At 35.4% G+C, this 24,523-nt stretch overlaps 1 protein-coding gene across 21 annotated transcripts in view; it reads right to left on the reverse strand.

The window, feature by feature from the left end:
• Positions 1 to 624: 624 nt before the first annotated feature.
• Positions 625 to 24,523, reverse strand: part of FoxP (forkhead box transcription factor P) — a 276,092-nt gene continuing 252,193 nt past the window's right edge. For 9 of the 21 annotated variants that reach the window (XM_089082885.1, XM_089082896.1, XM_089082900.1 and 6 more), the window contains 11 exons: positions 23,836 to 23,940; positions 23,541 to 23,715; positions 21,991 to 22,177; positions 20,486 to 20,783; positions 19,670 to 19,738; positions 17,736 to 17,812; positions 17,132 to 17,233; positions 11,223 to 11,398; positions 7,600 to 7,675; positions 7,179 to 7,285; positions 625 to 6,591 (listed from right to left, as the gene is read on the reverse strand). In XM_089082885.1, coding sequence (XP_088939011.1) covers positions 6,342 to 6,591; positions 7,179 to 7,285; positions 7,600 to 7,675; positions 11,223 to 11,398; positions 17,132 to 17,233; positions 17,736 to 17,812; positions 19,670 to 19,738; positions 20,486 to 20,783; positions 21,991 to 22,177; positions 23,541 to 23,715; positions 23,836 to 23,940 — 1,622 coding nt within the window. In that variant the 3' untranslated portion in view covers positions 625 to 6,341. Of the gene's footprint in view, positions 6,592 to 7,178; positions 7,286 to 7,599; positions 7,676 to 11,222; positions 11,399 to 13,446; positions 13,578 to 17,131; positions 17,234 to 17,735; positions 17,813 to 18,889; positions 18,935 to 19,669; positions 19,739 to 20,485; positions 20,784 to 21,990; positions 22,178 to 23,540; positions 23,716 to 23,835; positions 23,941 to 24,523 lie in introns of those variants that run through there. The other 12 variants (XM_089082904.1, XM_089082889.1, XM_089082887.1 and 9 more) reach the window with 12 other exon arrangements.

Raw genomic sequence — 24,523 nt, forward strand, 5'->3', positions numbered from 1 at the left:
AAAAATAGCATATACAAAAACAGATCGATATTAAATACTGCTTTATGGAGATGAATAAAAGACTTAAAAAATAGAATCAGAGATACTAAAAAATGATAAGCAAGAAGACGAGCAGCGAGAAGTGTAGGGGATCTCTTTATTAATGCGTTAACAGGGAATTTAAAAACAGAACTTTTAAAGAGCTTAGAATTTTTGTGTTTTATATATGTCGCAGTTTTTATTATATATATATATATTTATATATATATATATATATATATATATATATATATTCTTTCAAGATAATTCTATATCAGCTAAAATCTTAACACTAACGCTTATGCTGAACTAGAAAATGCGATTCCGTAAATTCACTATTTACAGTATGATATAAGTGTTTCCTGCAATCTAAACATATATTTCCCTAAATACATTAATTTACGTATATAAATCTATACGTCTAACGGGATTATCAAGCATTATACAAACGATGTCAGTCTTATCCAAAGAAAGTACGGTGAAAATTATAATTCATCGATACTTACAATTATACTACTTAATCGGCTATTCCTATGCTCCGTCATTACCATCCTCGATGGAAAGACCGGAGGTTGATAAGAATAGTTGAAGAGAAGTCGTGCATGGTTTTCTTTCAGTAACACATTTAATTTCTTAGTAAAATCGGTACATTTTTACAAGGCAACTTATCATACAAATACTTAACAAAGTAATCCAGACAATAAACATTCTACGAGAATGCAATAATTTTCAATTTATGCTGGCGGTTTCCTATTCGATCGATTATATGGTCACTCTTCATGGAATTTGCTTTTTTGCAGGAACTCGAATTGCGATAACAACCTCCTGTTTGTTTTTCTTTTCTTTTTGTGAATCATTTTAAATTATATAAAAAAAAACGAGAAATACGATATGTGTTGAAAAAAATTATCTTGGTTTTGACTGGCAAAGATTATAGATACATCATTTTATATTAAAATTTTCTCGTTTGAACTTCCTTTGATATTTGATTTGCTTGCGAGGAAATGTTTCATTTGACAAGAATCCTTGCGATGTGCTATGTATACATTCGTAGAGAACACCGAGCGAAACGCGATGAAATTTGTCATGAACATGTCCATCTCGATCACAGATATATAATCGAAATTGTTATTTAGACATTAAACAATGTATAACAATCACTTATTCCATAAAATACGATAAATTGTCGTAACTTTATTTCGCCGGCACACATTGAATTTCTTTAGTAGCTTCCGCTTCTGCTTCATAGTAAGACAAAAAGTTGAACAAAAAATTTGTCAAAAATAAGTAGCTTTCCTCAAGATCTTTACAATCATTTCGGCTTTTAAATAGATAAACGTTAGCATCGATTTGGCACTGTTCATGTTGAATATTTCAATCCATCTGATTACACAGAACCGCCGTCGCTTTCATCAAAGCAAAACAATAAAATGTCAAGTGATGCATCGGGAAAACGCGATTGATTATCGGATTCGTTATCGGCAATTATTTTTCGAGCGTTTTGCAAAATTCTACGCGACACGATTAAAGCTATAAATTTCTACAGCATTGTGTAAGCAAAATAATGAAATAATCGTTCGCCCAAATGCACATTAATCGATCGCAATGCCCGCGTACATAAATCCAAATTGCCCTCATCAACAAACGTAACAAAAAAAGAAAAAGAAAACATTAATAATAAAGCATCTGTGGATACGTGTAACATTGTCATAATACAAAAGATTCAGCAGCAGATACGCGTTGCGCGAGCCCGCCCAAAACGTCACGCGACGCGGCGCTTGATCGATCAATTAATCGATTATCAATTATAAATTATCCGGTCGTCAGGCCCCGCTCTTCCCCGCGACGTGACGAACGTTCACCCGGCAAAACGAGAAAATGTCTTTCGTCGAATTATCCACCCGGGAATCCACTCCTCGGGATACCTCTAGAGTCGAAATTAAATGCAGACGGGGGATTACGAGGGGGTTATTACGGGTAATTAACGCGTGCACTCGCATACACAATTACACCCATGCGCACACATGCAAACGTATATATACGCCCGTACAGGCCGCGATATCGGCAGAATCATCCGTCCGCGAATGACATATGCGCAAATTCCTAATGCCTCGATGAGTTTAATTATTTACAGGGAGAGTCTTCTATGTCTAAACGTGTATGTGTGTTTGTGTGTGTGTGTGTGTCAAGTTCTTAATTCGTTATACATAATACATATAGACTTAGATTATTAATAGTACCATACGCGAAAGCGAGCCCAAAACGGCACTGAACCTCGCAATTTCGTCGGTGACGAAACCAGGCTGACTGCCGAATGGTTGCGGCACCCTCGCGCAAATGCAGACATACACATACACACACTTCGCATTCTCTCTCGCTCTTTGCGCTGCGCTTCCTCGCCTCCTGTCTTCCCTTTTATGCGCGTGTCATTTAATTATTCCTTAACCCTGCTGAGATTTTACACTCAAGACAAGCACATGCAAATATCAATTTCGTGTTTTAAATTATCCAGCGACAAATCTGTCAAGCCTCACAACGCAGATATGTATGTCTTGTCAATTAAAGTTCGGCCGATCATCCGGTGTGAAGTTATTTGTAACTCGAAATACAAAAGTTATACAATTCTGCAATGTTTTTACCGTGTGTTCAATGTTCGACTAATAATAATTCCAGTTGGAATTGTTGAAAATAGAGAAAAATATTTCATTAAAATATGACGCTTTCCAAAAATGATAAGACAATATTTGCAATAACTAAAGCTATTATTACTCTGCATATATTACAAATATATAATGTGTATTAAACGCCGTAATTATAGAAGTTGCAGACGGCTTATAGAGCAGATTTACTCAAACTATGTATGCACGTTTTAGTTAAATTGACTTTTAAAAATTTCAAAATATAAAACTCACAGTATTTTCGTCATATCAATAATATTGTATCTCCTTATTTTTATTTGATTGTTTACTGAAATACTAATCGGATATTCGCGTTACATTATAGATTATTTCTCGAAATGAGAGAAAAACATTTGCTCAGACTGATGAACAGAGACGAAGTAATTCATTAATCAATAAAATTTAACATTATTTTTGTATGTAGCTTATAATTAGATTGCGAAAATTCGTGAATTTCCCTGGTAAAAGATCCAAATTGTGATTCGAGATACGTTGTTTTTTTCACATAACATTAATAATGAAAGGAAAGATTTTATTTATAATTTAAGAGACGTATAGAAAACAATTTCATGTGATTATTATTTCAGAACGGTCTTGTCATCATTTACAAAAAAGCTTCACCGTGAAACTTCATAAAGTTCCGCATTCTATTTACAGCATAAGTGCAATAAAATATCAATATTCATTATTATCGCGCACAATAACGTCAATAAAATTAGAATCAAAAATTACAATTGAAACTGAAGAGTGAACATGATAATAAGTATCAAAAACATATGTAGCAAAATAGCGTAGGAAGTATAAAATTCTTCCAAACTTATTTTAGAAAAATTTCTCACGGTATTTGACGACACCGCAAAGTTAAGCTATTCAACTTAAAATTAAATATTTCGTGGTACAAAGCAACTTTGCGCAGTTGATAAGTTCTGCAAATAATAAGTCACTAAATTGCACATAATGTCTTGTTATAATGTAATAAAAAATATGTAACTTTCTGTTTCCTCATCAATCACTGCGCAGAGATTACGTAAATGTCCTGCGACAATTAAAACTATTCTCTAAGCTCGACAAACGTTCATCGTCAAATACACAGACGGAGACCAAAAAAAATATTGACGAATCAAGTGAAATTTGAATTATCCATGTGGTATTGATAGACTTCAAATAATTTAAAGTGCTCGTCGTACCGATGTGAGCGCGCTTTCTATATTCGTGGTTCTGGGTTCGGAGACCGCGCACTTTAAAAGAATTCTACTGGCCTCGATTGGTATGCATATAGTAGGACTAGGATTGGACGGGGATGGGGGAAAAAGTTTGGGTTGTCGACATCTAATTCCTTATAATTTCGATACGTATACGTATTAATATATGTATATATGCATACATAGTACTTTTTTTAAATTTATTTATAGACTTCGTGTTTAGAGAAGTAGGGAGATCATTAACGTGATACCTTGCCATCGTTTTATGCAATATTTTTTTTCTCTTCGATATACGATTCAATAGCGTGACATACATTAACTGCCTGTAATTGATCGAAAACGTTGATATACAATAGACTTAGCAACCAAAAACGACTTGTAACATATAGATATATATATATATATATAAGAGTCCCTTAATTATATGTATATATATAATTAAATATAGTGGTCTTACTATATATTCGTCACGTATCACAGAAGGAAGTGCTAATAACTATAATATAATCCTCTTGAACGCGTAATACCTAACAACTCGAAATTTCATGTTAATCGTCCAAGGCGTTGAAATACTAGCTTTCAATGCATTGGAACTTGAAAAGCACCATCTCGCCACGGTGCTGAGTCTATCCTATACCTTAGACACGGGGAGGGGAGATGGAATTAAATATATATATCGTACAAAAAAATCCGCCGAGACGTTAGCGGGGAAATCTGGAATTTCGTTTTGCCATGTGATGTGTACACATACATGTGTACGTAAATATATAAAACGTCGCGTTAGCGATCTTCCCACTTGTCCCCATTCGTAACGTTCGCTCGAGTGTCACCGGATCGCCTCGCGGAGCCTACGTACACCTACAATATCGTTCTGCATCGCGGATTCCTGACCGGCTCGATCGGAAAGATAATTTGAAAGATCGTCGCATGCGCGCGTGTCGCGTATCGTAGCGCTCATTTATAAACATCGACCGTCTCCCGACCTGTTTTTTTTTTTCCTCTTTCTTTTGACCGATAATTACCGTTAAATGAATACGAAACTACTTACGATCAACTTCGCTAGACTATACAGAGTGCTACCAAGTGTAGCGGACGGGTACGCCGGGACGCATCCGGGTCTCGGATGCGATTCTTAGTTTAACTTGTGTGTCCGATACTGGATTTCTTCGTGGGGTAGGAGGACCCGCTTAATCACGAGAATAACACATTGCTCTTCGTTCGCTGGGCGAACGCTTCTTAAAGACTAAACTCAGTCGCTCCCGTACGTACCCACCACCATCATCACCACCACCATCATCACGGCTTCATCGATTTATTTCCTAGATTCAATCCCGCCGGACTGTCTAATTGATTCACTTCTCCGGCGGAACCGCGCGACGTCTTCCTTTTTATCGAAAGATCCGAATAGTTGAACCGCTTGTACCGACAAGCATAACGCGTTGTTTCGCATTATGCAACGTGATTCTTGCGGAATCACTTAAATTATTAGATAATCGACAGTAATCAGAAACAAAAGAGATTTGATTTTATTGAAACATAAAATATAAAATATATATATATATATATGTAGAAAATGTTACATACAACAGATTGTTCCAATTGTTTATAATAAAGTTATATTAGCAATTCGGTACGTAATGTGACGAGGTTTTTAAGGATTTCTGCCATCGTCGTACTTGGCAAATTTTATTCTGCCGACGCCTGCCAAATACGAAATATATAATCGCGAAGCCATATCGGTTCCTCCGGCGAAGGGTACTTCCCGTCGCGTTTCCGGGGCACCCGGTAAGGCGCGCCGACCGCAAGGCGCGCCATGCACGGTGCCCTACCGTCGCTACATTAATTTCTAATGCAATGTACACGAGAGAAAAAGAGAGAGAGATATATATATATATATATATATATATATGTATGTATATATTTATGTATATGTGCTATTAGATATTACCGCGGCTCCGGAACGGAAAAGATCGAGAGGAAAATAAAATACATCGTTGTTCACAATTGCTTGAGTAAGGATATGGATCGAAGGATCGCTCCCAAATATCGCCGAGACTTGACGACGTTACCGACGTCAGGCGTAAAACCGCCGGTGGTACGCTCGTCACCGTCGTCGTTTAACACGACAGTGTCCTTTCGCATAATCGATTGGCTCCTTTTTTCATTACCTTAAAGCCGCCATTGGGACGTCGCGGCACAGATATGATACGTTGAGGGGATCTCGTACGAAGGAGGAGTGTGGAGGGGGTGGGTGGTCCTGGAGGGTCTTTATCGTCCTCTTTGAATCTCTGCTCTTCCGCGTTTCTCGCTCCCCGTCCTATTTTCCGCTCTTCATCCCCGATCTCTATTCTACCCTGGTCAACGTAGGAGGGCTCCTCTCTTCGCGTGGCCGAACAAACGAGACACTTTGTATACATCTCGTCTTCATCGTGACGGAGCGGTACTACGCCTCAACCTGATCCTCCGGAATCATTATGTCGGGCGCCATCGACAGGTCCTCCGCTATGTCCTCGTCCTGGCCGGAGTCGTGGCCGTGGCTCTCCGAGTATTCTCTCTCATCCCCCTGATCCTCCTCCGTCTCCTGTTCCATGGGGCCGTCCGGCAACTCGCGCTTTATTAATCTCGTGTGCTTCCCTCCTTCCGGACTCTGGCTCTCCTGCTTTATGTGCACGGCCGGTTCATCCAGCGGCGACCTGTTGAATCAACGACACGCACGAACGTGTTGTGTACGCTTATGAGTGGAAAACTTGCGAAAGCGCCGTACGCGCCCGCCGGTGTTGAGATATATATTTCATAGAACGCGACAGACACACAGCGGTATATTTTTTTTAGCAACACGAGCCGCGCGCCAACGGGAGAATAATTTCACTTTCCCGGTGTTGTTTCATTGCCGCGGTTTCATGCTGCGGTTTGTCAAGCTGCAACGGAGTTTGCGTTTGCGTTTCATAAAAAAGTCACAAGAATAGAAATTGGTGGTATTTTCACGCGATGCCTTCCGCATCGTACGCGATGCTGCTCAGAATGAATCGTATCATAAACACGTTCGTGAATAAAACAAAATTCACGATGTCGAATAAAGGTGAAAGGTTCTAGGGACCTTGTTTTTCGGCAATATTATTGTAAATTGAAACAACATCCCGAAAATATAAGGGTGCAGATACGAAGTTATGACGACAAAGAGTTATCACGAGAATTTTAACAACGCTTTAGTGAATATTTAATATAAAGTATCGTAAACATTCAAAAATGAGTGAATTGTAATCATGTAAACGTGACTTACATTAAGTCATTATGAGGTAACACATGTTCCTTATCGGGACTTGTCGCTGTCGACGTGCACATTGGATTCAAAAATCCCATATTAGATTCTCCGAGTGCCTGGAAATACTCAAATTGCATTAGACGGTTAATTATTACCGAATTTAATGCCAAAATACTAATCTCACTTAGATACTACGTGTATTAATTCAAGAATAAATAATTGGTATCGCTTATCAATTATATAATAATAAAATATAATATTTGTTTCTATTTTATGAGCCATTTTAATTTTTTTTATACAGAAGCTCATGAATTATCAATCTTCTTCGTTAAGATGTTGAACCACCTTAATGCGTACGGAATCACTTGACTAAAGAAAATAACGAACAGTAAGAGCTCGTAAGAATTTTTGTGTTCTAAAGTTAATTATTGATAGTTACCTGCAGGTTGGCATTGAGAGCATCCCCGTACATAGTAGGGCTATGCGTCAGCGTTGGACTCTTCGATGGTACACCCCTAGATATTGACAGAGAAAGGTATGTTAATAATATTCGAAATTCGGCCGTGAGCGTATATATTTCCTGAAATCAATCGCGTGTATGAGGTTTTTTTTAATCGTGTCAATGTCGGGACGGATTTGAGAGAAAAGGGGGAGTAGAAGTAAAATGTATAATGTGACCACGTGTTTGTGCGTGTGTACTGGAGTCGTAGATATGTAGACGTATCAAAGACAAAAAGGAAAAAGATAGAGAAAGCGAGAGAAGAGAAAGAGAAAGAGGTGTAAAGTGAAAGAGAAGAGAGAGAAAAAGAGACAAAGAGTATTATATAAATATGAAAAATGTATACATATAAATATATATATTAAAAAGAGATTTAAAAAGAGCGAAAAAAAGTATCCGTAAATTCTTACCTACTTACAGAATCTTATATATCGTTTTTTGTCCACCGCACTCGTCTCATGGATGATTGAGCGAGATTAGATTAAAATTACAGAAAGAATATTTAAAGAAAGCGCTCCTGTTTCGAAACTTCATTAATAAAGCAGTATCAATTTGAGAACTCTCTTAACTATTTCAATAGATTTACTTTAGTTTCGAAACAAACGTACTTATAAACGGCCACCAGGTTACCTGAGCTTACCATTCACTTTTGTTACGCATATCATTTAAGTAAATACTTAACCCAGTTGTATATTGCATAACAATCAACCAAACATCCTTTTCTTTCCGATGATTTGCAAAGAGAACACTTTCCACAGTGTTTCTTGCAATTACCGTCAAATAATGTATTCAATCTTAACGTATGTTATCGGAAATCTTAAGTCGAGAGACTTAAAAAAGCATGCGAAGAAGAAGATAAGAAAAAAGATTTCCTGAAACCGTTTATCAAGTAACAAGGAGCGCTGAGTAAAGAGAAAAATAGAAAAGGGATAGTATAAAGATAGAAATAGAAAAGATGAAAGTTGATAGAGAAAGAGAGAGAGAGAGAGAGAGAGAGAGAGAGAGACGATAAAGAGAGAGATATTGAGTAAAAGTAGATAAAATTTTAAAAAGTATTAAAGATGAATAAGTAAAAATTTTTTGAGAATTATATTATCACTAAATATTACCGAGATTTTATATTGAGTCACATGGTACCTGTGATACAAGATGAGTCGCAACGATGAAGATCGTAGAATTCCACCCGAGGTATTATAATTGTAACGCACAGTATATACAGTTTACACATGCGCGAGTAGCCCTGACGTACATATTCACTCAAACCAAAAACCATTCGTTCATTGCGGAAGCATGATGTAAGATGCTAAAGTGTTTTGCGATTCTTAACTTTATTTGTTTTAAAATGGCACATTTATCATTCCATCTTAATTTTAATTTTTTGAAAAAAATATTTCCAAGGTTAGCTTCAGTCTAGCTTCAGTCATATAATGTAATTTGTTAAAATTTTATTTTGTCCTCGAAGCCTTTTTTTATATTTATTCTACTAGGTTTTTTATATTTATATTTATATTTTTTATATTTATTCTCTAGTTTTACCATTAATTATTAAATAAAAAATTTTCTTCTATAAAATAAAATGGCAAAAATTAAATGGTGAAGGTAAAAAATATATATCTAGTAGATATTCGCAATGTACAAGTTGAGAATCGCAATAATTTGCAAAAAATTGCAATAAATCCCATAAAAACTGAAAAAACGAAACTTCGTCAGAATACTACACTGCTACGTCACTCTATAGAAATCAAATAAAAATGGCAAACATAAGATATCACAAACATCTATTAACGTCATTCTACACTCAAAAGAATCTACGCTCATTATCAGAAAATGAAACAAAAGAGAAAATCAAGCAAAATTTCAACATAAAACAAAAGAAACGCTTGCCCGCAGAAACGCACCACTTTCACACGAGACGCTACGCGAACGGCATTACATTAAGCATTATACGTTTATAAGCAGTGTTTTCAAAGTGGGTGGGACAGTTTAGAGGACTTTATTAGGAAGACAAATATTGAGGATTTGGGATAGTCCATGCGAGCAACTAATAAACACATTGGAGATCCGGCAACTCTGGCCAATCGTCCTGTTGTTGGAATGTTGCAGGACCGTGCAGGATTCAAGCTATCACGGAGTGCAAGAGCCTCGGGTTACAATACTGGTAACATATATGGGAATGGTCCTATAAACTCTTGAACGCTATTTGCAAAAGTGTGTAAAATTTGTATCTTTTGAGAATCCTATTACATTTCTTATAGGAAGAAAACGTCAAAATTTCTTTTTCTTATATTATAAATATATATTTTACCAATTTAAAACTAATTTTTTTATACTAAATTTCCTTTTCTCAATTCTTAACATCAACTATCTTGACACATATATACATATAAATTTCTATACAAATTTATTAAAAATTTATTAAATTTATTTAAAATAAAACAAATGTTTTTCTATTTTTTTTCATATCTACCAAAAAATAACTTAATCACACAATAAAAATTTTATTATTCTCGCAAATCTTAATATTATATTTGTATTTATTAATATGTTGTAACTAAATAAATAAATAAATAAATTACATAAATATAATTACATAAATTAAATACAAAATAAAAATTCTATTTTATTTTTAATAATTTGATTTTTTATATAACTGTTTATATAGCTATATAGAGTAAACACATGTTCATAAACCAGAATAAAATTACACACTTGTAACAAACAGACAAGGTAATAGTGGAATGATACTACTGTTCAATTTTTTAAGGAGTCGGATTTTAAAGGCGCTCGAGGCAGGCATGATGCGGAAATCATTTTCAAAGGGATTGGATAAACTGCATGGAGCTATTTCCTGCTGCCTTGGCATAATCTGTATTTCAAACTGCATCGCGATAGCTTAGAAGTGGAAAAAATTTAGCAGGATATCTTATCAATATTATATCAATAATTTATCGTGAAATGTCTAATTAATTCCAATTAATTCTCGCATTTACAATTGCAGCTGTTAGCATTGTAGTAAATAATTTGAAAAGAAGCTATTTTTTAAAGAAATTGTTATAATTACTAAAGCATTACAAAAGTAATAATCCAAGTTGCTACATATATTATAAAATTAATTGAGATCGAGTTAAAACAATCATTTATTTACATAAAGTAAAATATTCATCCTTAAATAAATTATTTTCTAAAATTTGATTATGTCCTTAATTACCTCGTTTCAATCCACGTTTCATTACATACACTATTTTCATTTATTTCGCAGACTTTATTATAAAAATATAAAAAATATAGGTTTCCAATTTCCAAGAAAATTTCTTTTCTTTTTCAAAGGGCCATGTCATTACGTCAATATACAACAGTAACAGCTGCAACCGTGCACAATCATGAAGCAAGTGTGCACAAAGACTTCCAAAGGCAGCAGGTTATAAAGCCCATTTAGTGGTTCGATTTGTAGACAACGACCAAGCGAAAACGTCCCGGTCGCCGCGTTCTTAAAAAAGTACCGCGGTAAGGTCAGAACGTCGCGCCAGCCAGCCAGCAGAATTCTAAAAAGTGGTAGTGCTTACTGTGCGGAGAGGTGGGGTGGAGTGGGTGATGGGGTTGGGTCATATTTCCTGGGGCGGCCGCGGGACAGATGCCGCCGCTTTACGAACTCGGCGTCGTCCACCATCCAGAATGACCCGAAGTCGTCCTCATAGCGCACAAAACACTTGTGCAATGATAGATTGGTGCGGATCGCGTTCTGTATACACAGACAAGACCACCAAGAAATAGAGAAAAAGAGAGTAAAAAAGACAAGGTTTCTGGTTGTTTTTTTTTTTTTGTTTTTGTGGTTGATTGCACATTTTCGCTTTTCTTTCTTTCGTTTTTAATTTGCGCTCGGCCCGCTCGCCGTTCGCTACCCTTCGTAACAGGGGGATGGCCTCGTGACGTATCGCGCGGGGCCAGTTTATGCCATCGCATTTTACGGGGACGCACCAGCAACGCTGGCACATCCTTGCGTCGACGGCTCCATCGCTCTATATCGTATTGCCGGGACACACGAATGATCTCGGCACGATCTCGGAAACGTCGACTTTTCACAGAGAGAGAGAGTAAAACAGCAGCACAGATTCGCAAAAAGAAGGGATGGATAAATCAAAGAAAAATAAAAAACAGAGACGCAGTAATAAAATGTAGTAAGGCGGCTTCCTCTCACTACCTGACAAAGTGCAACACTGCGGTTCTCACTCTGTTCCGGGGGCAATTCCGCTCTTCCGGGCTTCCGGGTTTTCGAGACTAGACTTGGGCCAAGATACTCGGCCCCGCCGTTCTCGATCGGGTTAGTCGCTGCAAAGCTCACATGCTCGTTATGAAAGCACACACGACGCACTACGGATTCCCATCTCCGAGAACGTGATTAGCATCTCTAAAACTCTCTTTCTATCTGTGTGTTTTCTTTTTCCTTTCATCTGTTGCGGCTCTTTCATCGGCGACGCACTCTCACGCAACATCCACGCATCCATCAGACTGCCGACTACCATCACACGACGACGGGCAAGTAAGAAGTTCACACACACACACACGCGGGTTCAAACACAGTGAGTGAGTAGTTTCTCGAGTATTTTAGTCAGCATAAACGTAAACTTGTTTTGCGAAGACGTGGAATTTTCCATTTGCGTCTTGCTTTGCTCTCCGATTGAAATGTGACAAATGTGAACTCGATAGAACAGAATAGCTTATGTCTTACAATTTCGAAGACCTTCCGATCCCGTTACGAATGTGATAATTATCGTTTCGAATTATACAAAATTACGGCGCGCACCTCGAGAAACCGCATATTAGCAGCAAACATACAGACAGACGACATAAGCGACGTACATTAAAGATTGTTATGGCATTTAGGTGTATAAAAAGGTTTATACACACACACAGATCTATACGTATGAATGCGCACGTATCAAGTACAAACAGGTACAATATACTATAAAGAGAGATGTAAAACAGGGAACACGACGTAGATATTGTGTAGGCGTCCAAATATATCGTACGATTAAAAAAAGAGAAGTAGAGAGAAATGCACAGGAGAGCGTGCGTGTATGTGCGTATACATACATACGAAGGCCACAGACGCACTAATATGTGCGTCCGCCTTATATAAAGTCGCATATATAGAAATATATATAATATATATATATGAAACAGATATATATATTAAAAATACATATATGTAAAAAGAGCTATATATATATACGTATATAAAAATAGAATATTAAATACTCTTAATGTATAAATATATATATATATATATATAAATATCAATATATAAAAATATGTATAAAAAGTATGTAAAAAGTTATATAAATATGATATAAAACTGTAGAAAATTGGCACAGTATGAGGGGCTGGGGGGTTGTTCAGCGATACAACTATAAATATAGTAAAAGCGAATAAGAGTGAATATATATATATAATATGATTTAAGTATATGTAAAAAGATAGAGAAAAGAGAGAAAGTGAAGTATAGACATATAAATGGGAAATTTCAGGGAAATAATGGAATTATAGGAAGATTTGTAATATGGCGAAGAACTACCCACTCGATGCATTCGAGGGAGAGGGAAAAGAGGGTAGGCTTCAGATCGCTGATCTCGAAAGAAAGGGACGGAGGAGTGGTAAGAAATATCCATGTAAAAGAAAGAAGAGAGAGAAAGAGAGAGAGTGAGAGAGAGAGAAAGAGAATAAAGAGAGTAAAAAGCGCGGTTGTAATTATTTTTTCTGATCGATGGGGCATGGGGAGGGGCAACGTACCCGGTCGTGCTGCAAGCGCGCTGTGGGCGTCTCTTGTAAAACTCCACTTCGTCCACCGTCCATACTGCCCCTTTCACGTTTTCGACTCGCATGAAACATTTGTGGAGAGACAGGTTGTGTCGCACTGCGTTCTATACAAAATAATACACAGACTAAATAAGCAACGCAAAAAACGAACGAAGCCAACTCAATCACGGTCCCGGTAATCGGCGAGGGGTAAGGGATCACGGCCATTCGTGATGATTTTCGTGTGGTGTGTGTGTGTGTGTGTGTGTGTGTGTGTGTGTGTGTGTGTGTGTGTGTGTGTGTGTGTGTGTGTGTGTGTGTGTGGTGTGTGTGCGGCTGTATGTTACGCAGAGGCGGTAGAGAGTCCTCGGGTGACGATGACCGGTCACGCTGATGAGGCAAGGATGGATGATGATCGTGAGACCGAGGCGCGAGGTAGAGTCGCTAAGTGAGACGTGCGATATTGTGCGTGTGCCGTACGATGTGTCGAGGTGCCAAGGTGCCAACGAGCAGCGTTGTGAACGATCACGTTGAGTATTTGAGCGCGGAATACTCCGCGTTGAGCGCGCAGAACTTTGATTAAATACACCTCTCAATGTTTTCCGCAACGACGTATCAATATCCTGAGTTAATATTATGCGAAGGTATACTCGTACGTTGCGTATATTTCAACTCTCCCTACAGCTCTTTTATGCGATGAAGTTCTCAATATATTTTTGATATCGTAACCGAGTGTGGTAAGATTGAAAATTTTCTGATAAGATTAAAAATTTTCACGATGATAATAGAAAAACATAGATATATAATTAAAGAAAATTTTTGTTTATGTATTATTAAGTACAGAACCAACATGTTTTTCAATGTTTTTTACCGTATTGCTAAAATTAATTTATCCAATATGTTGACAAAAATATGATAATAATTAAAGTGTCATTATTTAACTTTAATCAATGTTAATCCTATCGCGCATGTTTGCGCATTCACATTACGAGTGTACTTCGGTAATGTATAGAAGTTATAATCGAGCTTCCGAATATTTTATGACTGTCACCCAACTCTTTATGTACTTTTGCACAAAATGACAGTTCAGTCTTATAGTTATGACCTCGATGTATAATCTAGATCTTGTATTTCCTCGTTTTAAGCTTTGACAATTTAAATCTTTATAGATAATAATTTTGACCTAGTTCAATTTTAAGATGACCTATTCAACAACGTTGCTCTTAAGTGTTCACTTCAACCATCTTTGAGGACGCGCGAGAAATGTATATTTATAATATATTTATAAGAATTATGTACAAATAAATTATAAAAATGTCTTCTATATCATATTTGAAGAAAACATAGTAGATAAAAATATTCTTAAAGAAATATATAAATATATAATTGCAGTTTTATTTTCAAGCAAACTGTTTTCATTGTTTCAATTGTTTAATATTGTATAATAATATATAAATTATATTAATATTTCATTCGTAACATAAAAATTTGCTAGCTTCTTTTACGCCATTCAAAGATGGATGCAATGATTTCTCGGCATCCTTGAAGATTACAAGCAAAGCTGCCACCTTAAACTTAAATTTGCATTAAAAACTCGAAATACTGCTGTATCTTTCTTTTTTTTATTACGGGACAGCGTATTTTTTTCACGTTATTAAGCAGCTTAACAAATATTTTGGATAGCGGTCTTCAAAAAGCTGTTTCTTGGAAAATGTATGTAAAATATAATTTTCAAAATGCTAAATAGATAAATAAAATAATGCAAATAAATATAAACAATAAATGTCAAGTAAAAGCAGCGCAAATCACTACGTAGTGCAATTATGTACTGCATTTTGTTTAAAATATATATCTATAAATGCAATTATACACAGTCAGTACTAATTTTATTATTTAAAAGGAGCCGGGCAAATGTTCTAGGTGGCAGCCAACGAAGAAGAACAGAAAATTGTATCGCGTTGTGACATATACACAAAACAAATGATAACAATTACAGAAACGTCTAACCAACCGATAATCGATGATCGATAATAATTATAACGCGACATCCATCAATAATGAGGATACTGATGATGATGACGATGATGGCAGTGACATTAATGTCGATGATGATAATCGCTGTTAGCACAGAAGGAAATCGGCAATGAGATCGCGACGACGAAGGCCGCAGTGAGGATGTAACGAACCAAAATGATGATTAATCGAAAGAGACACGATTTGTGGCATTCCTTTATCGTTAATGCACAGCTAGTCATCTAAATCTAGGGGCAACGACAACAATTATTCATGCCGCAGGGCCGAAATATTAAAATTCGACGAGGCCACGCAACGCAGCCACTCGATGACGTGTTGCCGCCATCCGTCGTCGTCGATTCCTCTCGGCTGCTCCACTCCACTCCTTCGTTCTTCCTCCGCTCTCTAGCAAACCTGTTTGCGTTTTTTTTTTTTTTTTTTTTTTTATATTTTCATGTACACATAACCATGCGAGGCGAAGCGTCATGGCAAACGTCAATTACTTTCACGCACACTCGCACACACGCAAAAAACGCACGCGCGCAAACACTCTTGCCAACAAGCGGTTTGTCACATCGGTTTACGAATCGATCATGAAACCATCGGCATGTTATATTCCTTGCTGTTGCTCGCGGATATCCGAAGAGCGAGACGCGAAATGTTAATGTTAATCACCGTCCGGCGACTTGTTCAATCGGTTAATTTTATTCGGTCGATTCGTTTAAGTAAATAATGATATACGTCCTACAATCACAGACTCGCCTGTTCGTATGTCAGAATAAAGCGATTCATGAAATCTCTATTGAATACATATATTTCTACTTATTTACTATGCTTGCGCGGATAACAAGCGATTTCTCTTTCAGATATATCGACAGCAATCATTTTAGACGATAAAATAATTGACATAATATATCTGCACAGAAATATATAATACAGTAATTGTCTGTAAGGACGTTTCAATAGCGAATTCTATTTACTCTTAGTTTAGACTATTAGTTTAATAGGATTGCTATTATTTCTGACATGCAATGCTATTGGTCTGCGAAAGAGGGAAAATAGAGAAGAATATAATGACAGATGGCTCATGAATGATTCGTAATACGTCATATTTCACATGTTACCAGTTATCCCCCCTATTTGAGAAAGCAATACAACTATCATTACCAGCTGCTCTGCCTGGCACGTCACTTAGCCTGTTAATCCAAATCAATACATGTAATTATCCGAGATTTACGATAAGCTGTCATCCTTTCTTGTAAAGCGCGTTCAGCTTAATCCGCTCATATAAATACAAATTGCATGATTGGTTTATCCGTATAACTCTCGTTGCACGAGTAGATTCGTGTTAACTTCATCCAGTTAAAAGAGAGTTATTTTCATTTTATTGTAACTCTCCCGCTATTTAAAGATAATGTTTGAAATATATTTCAGTTTTTTCATGGGAAAATAAAATTATTATAAGACAATTTTTTGGAATATTTTACGCTTTGTAAAAATTAATGACTGTAAGCGTAAAAAATTAAAAAAAAAAAAAAGAGAAAAAAAAGATATATTTTGGATATTTTGAGTTGTAAGTTAAAAGCTAAAAATCTGTCTACCTTTCATTTAATTTCCTCCCTTTGAAATAATTGTATAATTATACTATTGGAATTATAAGATATACCTTCCACGTTGCCGCGTTGCGCCGGAAGTAGCAGAATGTGTTTTGGAACCAGTTGTAAATTTCGTTGAGCGTCAGCTGCTTCTCAGGAGATTCGATGATAGACTATGAAAAGAGCAACATTCGAATTATATTAACTTTTTCTATCCTTAGCAGCAAAATATCATAGCCAAAATATTTAAGTATCCATAAACGAGGTGAATCCTTCTGTGTATGTAATATCGTGCAAAAATTTCACTTTTAAATTGCAATATCACATAATAATTCGAGATTATTATAATTCTCTAACAAAACAAATTTAAACAAATAACAAAATAAATTTTATTTTATTGCGCCTAGATAATTATAAGTTATAATAAGCTTCGAAACAGAACGTTGTTAAATTGGGATACTGTTCAATATAACCTGTGCTAATTTTAATAAATAAATTGGGAATTAATGTTCAATGTATTTCGAAAATTATGAAAATTGTGACAATAATACATGCATTTATACAATAAACTATTTTATATTGTTAAAGAAAATCTTCTCAATGATCTCTATGTTAAATACGACGCGATGGGAAAATGTGATATTCAAAGGATCAGCAATTATATTAGCCACTCACCTGCCGAATTAAGGATGCATACGTAAACGGTGGTCTGACGTCTGCATTCTTGTAGAATTCCCTATTTCGCTGAATTTCTGAAACCGGAGGCAACAAATTTCATTTACTCTACATTATTAAAATTGGTGATGGATCGAAAGCTAATATCTTTATTATTGATAACACGTGATTAAATTTGCTTAATTCTTTTTCTTGCGTAAAAAGATCTGAACAGTAGGATTACAACAAACAAGCAAACATTATGTCAATCATACAAAATTGATAATGATAAAATCTCGCTTTTAAACGCCGAGTATAAAACAAGCTATGTGTATTTTTGCGATATTTTCCTAAATTTAGAAAAATTAAAGCAATTTATATATATTTATATTAAACTTTAAGCTTCAGTTTTTCATGTGAGAAGTGATAAATATATACTTTGAAGTATTAAAGTATGATATAATATAAAATCTATCATATAAATATTTTTGCATTTCGCATTTTTTACTAAATTATTTTTCAAACATTTTTGTCTTTTCAACAAATATTTAAATCTTAAAATAAAAATTAGTGATCAAAAATATATATAGAAATTTCAAATTATATATAAGCTGTATTGATATTAAACAAAAATCAAATGTTTTTATAAAACAATAATAACTTTATAGAAATATGTTGCAGATGCATGCGTTTATAAAAAAAAATTATATAAAAATCGAAAGAAGGCAATCCAAACATTGAAGTTTCATCTTTAATTTTTTCGCAATATACAGCAATCATTTTTTTAGAAATGATTATACACAATAATATTATTTTATATGTTCGCATTAAAATATACATTAAAATTAATGTTTATAAATAAATTTTCAAAAAACAAAAGTAGTTCAAACCAAATACATGGATTGCCTCTTTCATGCTTGAAACAAAAGCGATTAATAAATAATAAACTGCGATCAATTGACTTATCCAATCCCAAATATTTATATGGGGTTTTAGAATACTCGCAATATATCTCAATTTTCTCGGGAATTATCAATAAAATTAGAAAAATTTGTGCTACGTGAAGAGAGAAAGGTGAAGATGAAAAAGGGAGGTGAACTTTCATGCAAGGTGTATCCTTCCGCAAGAAAATCTGTAAGCCACAAAAGGGAACGTGGAAAATAGGTTGACAGTACCTTGTTGGACGTCAAGGCCAGCACGCTCCAGCATGTAGGGCAGCCCTACACGGTGGGGAGGGCGGGCAGCACAAGAAATAAGGAAACAACAAAAGCATCGATAAGAAAAAGGTTCGAGCTGATGGATGAAAGAAGTTATTTTTCATCTCGTATCATTTCTTTTCTCATCGCACAAATTTCCTTGCATCCTTTTCTACACACCTATGCTCGTTCTACGCCGCCAACAAGGTGTCGAACACTGTCGCTTCATGAGTGACTAGTCGCTACCATAAATAATTTGTGCGTGTGGTACAATTTACGACAGGAAAAGGCACGAGATCAAGAGAGGACCGTAAAGAGCACTTGCTACAGGATCGGTATTTTTTTTTTATTTCATCGGAGTGAATATGTTTCTCGTGACGAACCTCGAAATGCCAGAAAAAATATAATTAAAAATCTGTATAAATAATATATTATCATATCACAGTAAAATTAAAAATGTATGTTAAAATTTCACAAGATTATATAATGTTTACAAATTAGAAAATTAAGAAATGTCATGTAATATTGTATTTTTCATTAGTCACGCTTTTACTCAACTTAATAATACTATCATTTTTTATTTTAACAATAATATCTCTGCTTGTTTTCTAAATACGTTTATACGATGTAATTTGGGGAAAAAAACGACATCTCTTATCAATAATTTAACAAAAGTGTCATTTTGCAGATGAAATTTGTCACGATGGCATTTCGAAGCTCGTGCATCACTCCGAGTATGATCTTGTATTTTATCGTTACCTTCATTAATATCTATTCCAGATCTATCGACGGCTACTCTGCGCCTTACAGTGCCCTCGTCATACAGTCCTACGAATAGTATTCAATTTCTGAATTGTCATTTCTTTCGTTTCACCTTTCTTTGAGACGATATTAATCCACTTCCGCTCTCAAGCTCTCGTACGCATTTTAAGCATAAAGCTATACATTCGGAAAATGGTTATATCAAAAATATATTAATTAAGAGCATTAAATGTATGAAGTATATTGTACGCTCCTATAAAAAGGCAAGATGTACAAAAAGAATTACAAGAATTAAAAAAGAGCTATTTAATTAAGGATAAATTAATGCATTAAACTCGAAATAGTGTGTAGGTAATGTATGTGTGTTTCGCAAATCACATAAAATAATATTAACATTTAACAAAAAAATTTTAACAAATTTATGATATATTCTTGATTTTCTACATACATTCTACATACAGTTAAAAAAGTTTTTTAAGTTTTAATAAAACAAATTGTTAATTCAAGACATTTTAATGCAGTTTTTTTTTAGAAATACCAATTATTGTTACTAATATCTAAGCGATTAACGAAACATACTATACATTATGTGTACCGATATACCAGCAATCGTATATTAACACTGGATCAACCATTTTCCTTGGAACAGGCAAAACGGAAGAGCTGTTGTAAAATTGATTTTAACAACAAAATTGATCTTGTTGAGCGCGAAATATGCGATTCTGACACTTATTGACCCTAGGAGATGCTACCTCGAGGTCTCACCTGTCAGGTGAGATAATTAAAAATTGAAAGATGAAGAGATGACCTTACCTCCTGCCAAGGAAAGAGCTGATTTGTCGCTGATGCGCCGTCTGATTGGACCAGCCATACTCGGCATGCTGCCTGGCATGTTGGGCATAGGTGGTAAACTAGACATGTTAGGTATGGTCGGAAGTGGTGGCATCGGGGCAGTGCCAACCGATGGAGGTAGCTGACCACCCGCGGGCGACCTCACGGCGGACACCAGCGCGGACATGGATACTGGTGACACCTGAGAGACTCCGAAGTTAGGTGGCGGCTGACTCATCAACGCAGTGGAAAAATTTAGCTTTGGTAAACTCGAGCCCGTCTGGAAAAGAGAGTTTTCGAGAAATCGTGAAAAACGAGAAAAGCAGAGATGATAATTTGACACACCGTTGTCCAATTTAGAATTATAAGAGAAAATTGCAAAGATCTAAAAAAAAAATCTTTATGTATTTGTGTACATCGTAGAACTATTTTTTTAAAGTTTTAATGACTTTTTTTGAAAGTCAGAAAAATTTCAGAAATTCAGTCAGAAAATCTGTGCAGTATTTAAAAATTTTGTCTTATTGACAAAGGAACGATATAATGTCTCATATTTTTTTTTTTCTTTCGTCATAAAATTCACAAGATAAATATAATCTACATATTTAAAGCGCTTAATGCGATATGAATATAAATCGATATATGCACTTTGCAATATGAATATCTTATTACATATGGCAATGGCGTACAAACTGCACGAGCAATCTGATCTTCGTAGCAGAACCACATTCACACAGCCGCGTTAAAATAATTAAGCCGTCGCGAGCGTTGTCGCTGGCGGAGGGCTAATGCGATATTGGTATTCTCCGACTGCCCAACTTGTTAGGGGTTTTAATTAAGGCGATATAAAATTACCGCGGCCCCGATGAATTATTAATGCAAACTTTATGTATAAATTAGCACTCGACTCGGCGGCGCGTTAAAACTGAAACTCGCGTTGTTGTTAGCAGGCCGCGAGAAGCTCGTAAAATCTTCCAACGAGCCGGTCTGTCGTGAAAATCCGGCTTTACGATCTCGCAGCAATGCCGCAACGGGGAAAGTTTACGCATCGCGGTTGGACCGTTTTTCCGGATTCGGCTTTCAATATCTATTCTACAGCGAATCCTTAAGTGTCATTGTAATTTGATAATTTTTTTTATTCCATAATATAATAATTAATTTTTTTCATTTGTAAAGACAAAATTACACTCATGATTCTCTATGATAATTAATTTATTCGTTTTTGGGGCACAGAATTAAAAAAAAATGATAGTATTTATAAATTATTCTTATTAAGCAAATATTCTGATCTAATTATAAATTTTGCATTAGAACATTGACGTCGAAAGAATTAAATATTCAGAATATATTATTTAAATTTGAAATACATTTTTGTAAAAAGTTTGATATGGAAAAAATTAGCGTTATAGTTATCATTATATTTTTTTCATTATGTTAATAAATAATTGAAATTAAAATTTACATTATAAATATAATGTCAAAAAACTTACCGATGACTCAGATGACTTTGGCGGTTCCGGGGAAGCCATTTGTTTCGCCATGTGCAAATGATGCATCATAGCGCCTAGTCGATCTCGTTCTTTTTGCAACTGAATTTCTAGCTGCGACACTACTTGCATCTGGACCCTGGCTTGCGCTGTCGATCGGTCATCCAACGTGTGTTCTGTATTTAAGTGTCTGTAATATTCCAAAGTACAATTTCTTATTTTAATTCAATACATTGCAACTCGCATTAACTCAATTACGAACAAAAAAATACTAATTAAACAAAATTAATTATATATACGATATTTTAAAATAATTTTAATTGATCATATCGGTCTCTTTATTAAAAAGAAAAAATATACTTCAATAAAGTCAAATAAATTTGGTTACGTTTATGTTTCATAGAAAAATTTTACATTATTTAATATTTTATAATCTTTCCTTGTCGTGATGAATCTAAGAGATTTATTAATTTGAAAGTTGCAATCTATAACTAATTTGACTTTAATGAGTTTAAAACAATTGATTAAAAATTAAATGACGTGTCTATGTTTCACTAAAAAGAAACATATAAAAATGAAAACGGCCACACAATTATCTTTCAAGAGTCACGAGAAAATCTGCGCGTCAGAAAGCCACGAAAAATCCCGGGCACGTAACGCTTCCATTCTCCAACTCAAACCCCCAGGAGACAGGCAGGACAGAAAATTAAGCTTCGCCGAGTCGTAGAGAATGGGGGTGCCAACAACGCCAACAAGATTCCGTATTTAAGAATTTCCGTAATCCTTCTTCGTCGACGGAACGGACGGCTGTATCGATGAGAGTAGAGAAGGGTGGCGAGGAGGGGGTGTCGGTTGAAAGAACGAAGATGCGGGAAGGTCGAGGGAGTTTGAACGGACGAACTGAAGGGACGAGTGGGACAGAAAGGGATTAGACTGAGGGGCATAACGATGCGGTCGAATGTCGTGAATATTAATGAGACAAAGGTAATTAGCGTTTTTCTTTTTTTTTTTAAGTAACGGCTTGTTTGAGGGAGAGTTTGCACCGAGACGAGCTACGTGATTACGAAGGATCCTCCGGATGGGAGGATGGAGCTACGTTCGAGCTTGCGGTTGCAAGCCGATGGGCGAAAGCGCCTGATGTCAATGAGATACGCTGACACGAGCGATTTTTCTACACTTTCTTTGCTTCATTCTCCCCAATTTAATTACCGACTTTATTCCTCCTGTTTCTTCGGCTTTTCGTACAGAAGGCATTCAACCTTCTTCCTCGTATTTATCTATCTGCTTGAAAACAGTTTGTTTCTTTAAAATCGCATCAACATCGCATCAAAAATGATAAGGTTTGATGACTTAACACAAGTTAGACATTTTTTATTCGTCACTAATTTGAATAATTTATGATAAATTTCTCCATATTAATAAAAGATTACTAAAATTAAAAAGATTTGTTATTTAGTACTTCCTGAAGGGATTTTTATCCACCAAAATGATTCTCAAATGTTAAAAATTTTAATAAATCATATATAAAAAAAATTGAATACAGGAAAACTCACTTGAGGAATGCTTGATAGTCTTCACAAATTACTTCACAGCCTGGCCACTTGCAAACCCCATGGCCATAGAGGGGATGAACCTTGTCGTTGCAAGAGGCATCCAGCGGTTTCTCATCCATCGGTGTTGTGCCATTCACCTCGGATCGCCGGCTTGGAGCTATTGAATTCAGAATGCCTGCGATAGTTCGGTAAACGAACGTCGCATTCGCAAAAGTAAAACATAAGCATGGGGAAATTAGAGTACAAAAACGAGCTCGCGCGCAATCAACAAAAAAGTGTGAAACTATTTTTTTACCGTTCAATCCAGAATTAGACTTCGACACATTGGAATTCTGGTGGGATTCTGGAGTATCCGAGGGTTCTGACTTCCACGATGGTAGATTATCACTTGGTGGCAAACCTGGTTGAAAATTAGAAAAACGCATGCATTTATAATTAATTAAACAAAAAAAATAATAATCATCAGTTTGTTTGTCACGGCTTGCATGAAAATATTCCTTCCCGTGTTAAATTTTTTAATTAAAATGATGTTAAAAAAAAATTTGGTTTATTTAGAAAAATAAGTTTCATCGCATAAATAATATCAGATCGTATTAATTTAAAAGAAAAATTCTGCATCATAGTTAAACAAATATAATAAATAATATTTGTAACGTAATAATATTTAGTCACGTATAAAGCAAACATGTGTGGACAAAAGATGAAGCTGTTGACAAGAAGGCATAAGAGGAAATATGTATTAGAAAAGAGAATATCGTCGGAGCAAACAGCGACTTGAAACTCTTCTACATAAAATTTTTTTTAAGAAGAGAAAAAAAAATCAGATTAAAATAGAAAAAGACGGAAAAGTAAAGATATGTATCACGGATAGGTTCAAAGGAGAGTTGAATAGGAGATCGTTTTAATTTAAAATCAAGAGAATGCCTCCGATATTAGAACTCACTTTCGGCTTTGTACGCGTATAAAAACATATGTTTTACATA

The sequence above is a fragment of the Pogonomyrmex barbatus genome, unplaced genomic scaffold (genome assembly GCF_055798465.1).
Source record: "Pogonomyrmex barbatus isolate J1 unplaced genomic scaffold, ASM5579846v1 scaffold6, whole genome shotgun sequence".
Taxonomy (NCBI): Eukaryota; Metazoa; Arthropoda; class Insecta; order Hymenoptera; family Formicidae; genus Pogonomyrmex; species Pogonomyrmex barbatus.